The sequence below is a fragment of the Labrus mixtus genome, unplaced genomic scaffold (genome assembly GCF_963584025.1).
Source record: "Labrus mixtus unplaced genomic scaffold, fLabMix1.1 SCAFFOLD_153, whole genome shotgun sequence".
Lineage (NCBI taxonomy): Eukaryota > Metazoa > Chordata > Actinopteri > Labriformes > Labridae > Labrus > Labrus mixtus.
In genome coordinates, this window is record NW_026870236.1 from 55,001 (window position 1) to 60,000 (window position 5,000).

At 43.6% G+C, this 5,000-nt stretch overlaps 1 protein-coding gene across 1 annotated transcript in view; it reads left to right on the plus strand.

The window, feature by feature from the left end:
- Positions 1–1,237, plus strand: part of LOC132967140 (arg8-vasotocin receptor-like) — a 2,639-nt gene extending 1,402 nt beyond the window's left edge. Inside the window, exon 2 of the mRNA XM_061033991.1 lies at positions 734–1,237. Coding sequence (XP_060889974.1) covers positions 734–1,005 — 272 coding nt within the window. The 3' untranslated portion in view covers positions 1,006–1,237. The remainder of the gene's footprint in view (positions 1–733) is intronic.
- The last annotated feature ends 3,763 nt before the right edge of the window (positions 1,238–5,000 follow it).

The window sequence follows — 5,000 nt, forward strand, 5'->3', positions numbered from 1 at the left end:
CACGGAGCGTTTATTAAAATATAAAGAAGAAAAACCAGCAAAGTTCAATTATTAAACCTCCTCAGGTTCACAAGCGAGCTCATCGTTTAAAGTCACACAACTTTTAAATTCAAGGACCAATCAGAGAGATGATAAAGTGATCTTACTATGTGACTATATGTGTCAGTATGTCCTCCTTCTAACTTTAGATTCTGCTCCTGAATCCTCTGCTCCTGAATCCTCCTCACGGTTTGGACCCGTGTGTCTGTCGACTGTCCGGTCTCTAAAAAGTGGAACCTTCAGAAATGTTCTGGTTGGTAAACGTCTGAGCGCTCAGAATGGCGTGGAGATACAGACGAGTCGACCTCCGTCAGCCGGAGCGAGACGCTCAATCAGACTTTTCTGACCCGGGTGCCTTCAGATCCAAGACATGACCTCCGCCACATTGAAGCCGTTTCCGTGGGTCGACCATCTCTGACTCTAAAGATGAACAGATTGAAGACTTTTAGGCGTGTTGATATAAATGATCTGAAATGGCGTGTAGTTTTCTTCAGGGCTAAGTGGCGATGTGTTTAGCTAACGGTAGATTTGGTCCAATCCGGATGGAGATCTCGTTCACGATCGTCTGCAGCTTTTCTTTCCCAGAATCGAAACTCAAACGCTAAAACACAAAATGTGAATCAAGGAGGCGGGGCTTACACGTGGTCGCTTTAAAACGCCTCATGAATCTGACTTCCTGTTTGTTCTTCTGCAGACTCTGAAAACGCCGCCGTGACGCTCTCCGCGCTGCTCACCAGCCTGAACAAATGTGTCAACCCGTGGATCTACATGGTTTTCAGCGGACACCTGCTCACCGACTTCGCCAGCAGTATGGCGTGTTGTCGCCCGCTGACAAGTGGCGTGCACCACGACTCTGACAGCAGCATCTGGCGGACAACACTACTTTCATGTGTTCAGGGTCCACGCCTCTCGGAGCCTTTCAGAGACCTTAACTCCGCCCCTAAAACCTGCACGTCTACATCCTGAAGAACCCATGAACTGGTCTTAATCTGATGATGTCATCGCGCTCACTCCTACACTTTGTTTCCATTGGTCCGTTCACATGTTTCTTCTCTGATTGGTCTGAACACATCCAGTCACCTAGCCTTTAGCTTAGCATGATGGTCTCCATTAGGAGCCATGCTGACCCGCAAGGAAACCCTGAACCCGCTGTGGGGTCAGAGCGAGTCTGTTTAAATCTGGGTCTGCCGGACTGGTTCCGGTCTGGGTCTGCTGGACTTGAGGGTTTCATCTTTACTCTTTGTATCCTAAACCCAAAACCATAGATATATAGATATATAACATCTATATATATATATATCTATATATATAACATCTATATAAATATATCTATAACATCTATATATATCTATAACATCTATATATATATAACATCTATATATATCTATAACATCTATAAATATATCTATAACATCTATACATATATATCTATAACATCTATATATATATCTATAACATCTATATATATATCTATAACATCTATATAAATGTATCTATAACATCTATATATATATCTATAACATCTATAAATATATCTATAACATCTATATATATATCTATAACATCTATAAATATATCTATAACATCTATATATATCTATAACATCTATAAATATATCTATAACATCTATATATATATAACATCTATATAAATATGTTATATATATATATAGATGTTATAGATATATTTATATAGATGTTATATATATATATTTATATAGATGTTATAGATATATTTATATAGATGTTATAGATATATTTATATAGATGTTATATATATATATTTATATAGATGTTATAGATATATTTATATAGATGTTATAGATATATATATAGATGTTATAGATATATATATATAGATGTTATATATATATTTATATAGATGTTATATATATAATTATATAGATGTTATAGATATATAGATATATAGCTGTTATAGATATATTTATATAGATGTTATATATATATATTTATATAGATGTTATAGATATATTTATATAGATGTTATATATATATTTATATAGATGTTATATATATAATTATATAGATGTTATAGATATATAGATATATAGCTGTTATAGATATATTTATATAGATGTTATAGATATATATATATAGATGTTATATATATATTTATATAGATGTTATATATATAATTATATAGATGTTATAGATATATAGATATATAGCTGTTATAGATATATTTATATAGATGTTATAGATATATATATATATATAATTTCATTTTCATTTTACCTTTATTTATTCCCCAGAAATCATTGAGGGCAAGCCCTCATTTACAATGACGTCGAGAGTACAATTAAAACGAATAAGAGACAAAAAAAAGACAAAAAACAACGAAGACAAAAAACAATGATTATAAGAGCAGAAGAATAAGCAGTAAGCAGGTAACTACAGTTAATAACATTTACACTCATGAGTACAGTGAGCTGTGATCGAGTTTTTAAATTGACCCATGGTAACCATTGTATTGAGTTTGAATGTGTTTTGAATTGTGTTCCAGGTGTGTGCAGCACAATAGGTGAAGGATGTTTTCCCAAAGTTCGTTTTTACTCATGGAACCGTTAACATTAGCCAGTCACTTCTGTGCACGGGGTACCCTGTTGGTCAGTCAGCTGTGCACAGGGTACCCTGTTGGTCAGTCAGCTGTGCACAGGGTACCCTGTTGGTCAGTCAGCTGTGCACGGGGTACCCTGTTGGTCAGTCAGCTGTGCACAGGGTACCCTGTTGGTCAGTCAGCTGTGCACGGGGTACCCTGTTGGTCAGTAAGCTGTGCACGGGGTACCCTGTTGGTCAGTCAGCTGTGCACAGGGTACCCTGTTGGTCAGTCAGCTGTGCACAGGGTACCCTGTTGGTCAGTTAGCTGTGCACGGGGTACCCTGTTGGTCAGTCAGCTGTGCACGGGGTACCCTGTTGGTCAGTCAGCTGTGCACAGGGTACCCTGTTGGTCAGTCAGCTGTGCACGGGGTACCCTGTTGGTCAGTCAGCTGTGCACAGGGTACCCTGTTGGTCAGTCAGCTGTGCACGGGGTACCCTGTTGGTCAGTAAGCTGTGCACGGGGTACCCTGTTGGTCAGTCAGCTGTGCACGGGGTACCCTGTTGGTCAGTTAGCTGTGCACGGGGTACCCTGTTGGTCAGTCAGCTGTGCACGGGGTACCCTGTTGGTCAGTTAGCTGTGCACGGGGTACCCTGTTGGTCAGAGTTAGCTGTGCACGGGGTACCCTGTTGGTCAGTAAGCTGTGCACGGGGTACCCTGTTGGTCAGTCAGCTGTGCACGGGGTACCCTGTTGGTCAGTCAGCTGTGCACGGGGTACCCTGTTGGTCAGTTAGCTGTGCACGGGGTACCCTGTTGGTCAGAGTTAGCTGTGCACGGGGTACCCTGTTGGTCAGTAAGCTGTGCACGGGGTACCCTGTTGGTCAGTCAGCTGTGCACGGGGTACCCTGTTGGTCAGTCAGCTGTGCACGGGGTACCCTGTTGGTCAGTAAGCTGTGCACGGGGTACCCTGTTGGTCAGTCAGCTGTGCACGGGGTACCCTGTTGGTCAGTTAGCTGTGCACGGGGTACCCTGTTGGTCAGTCAGCTGTGCACGGGGTACCCTGTTGGTCAGTTAGCTGTGCACGGGGTACCCTGTTGGTCAGAGTTAGCTGTGCACGGGGTACCCTGTTGGTCAGTCAGCTGTGCACGGGGTACCCTGTTGGTCAGTCAGCTGTGCACGGGGTACCCTGTTGGTCAGTCAGCTGTGCACGGGGTACCCTGTTGGTCAGTTAGCTGTGTACGGGGTACCCTGTTGGTCAGAGTTAGCTGTGCACGGGGTACCCTGTTGGTCAGTTAGCTGTGTACGGGGTACCCTGTTGGTCAGAGTTAGCTGTGCACGGGGTACCCTGTTGGTCAGTAAGCTGTGCACGGGGTACCCTGTTGGTCAGTTAGCTGTGCACGGGGTACCCTGTTGGTCAGTCAGCTGTGCACGGGGTACCCTGTTGGTCAGTTAGCTGTGTACGGGGTACCCTGTTGGTCAGAGTTAGCTGTGCACGGGGTACCCTGTTGGTCAGTTAGCTGTGCACGGGGTACCCTGTTGGTCAGTCAGCTGTGCACGGGGTACCCTGTTGGTCAGTTAGCTGTGTACGGGGTACCCTGTTGGTCAGAGTTAGCTGTGCACGGGGTACCCTGTTGGTCAGTAAGCTGTGCACGGGGTACCCTGTTGGTCAGTACAGAGGAACAGACTAAAACATGGACACACAGCAGATCAACAGGACGGGACCTCAGGAGGGCAGGGGGGCCAGACTCACTCAGGTAATGCAGGAGTATCAACAAAAGCCACAACCACATGTCTACAATAATACGACCCAGAGAGTCCTGCAGACCTCCAGTCCTTAAAGCTGAAGCTTCATGTTTATCTTCATCACCTGATTCTCAATCATAAAGCCACAGGGACACGTTCCTCTACCACGCCGCTTAATGCAGGAAGCCAGGAAAAGGAAGTGCATTGTTAAAGACAGGAAGTGCAGATGCTTTACAGCGGAGCCGCTTTCATCATTTACGAGCTCGGGTGGAGTCCCATCCTGAGGACTTAACAACCTCTATCTTAAACATCTGAGAGAATCTTTTTCTTCTTTAATCTTTGAGGTTTGTTTGTCCCTGAGGAGTCGTTCATTTAAAGGCCGAACACTGAAGCTACTTTAAATCATGTTTTCTGTTTTCCTCATTAAATCTTTCCTCCTCAGCTTGCTTAGTTTTTCACCCTAACCCTGCTTATAGAAAAACCAACGACAGGCTCCGATGTAAATCTGAGAGTCTGCTGCTCAGTTCACTCAGAACAGCGGACTGCAACATGAACATTTATACACTTTGTTTCTGCGTTCCAGCTCACGAATCAGGACGGAGCGTTGACAGCTGTCCACATAGATCCGTGTTTCAGGTGCGCCTTTGGACTGCCGTGGTTTA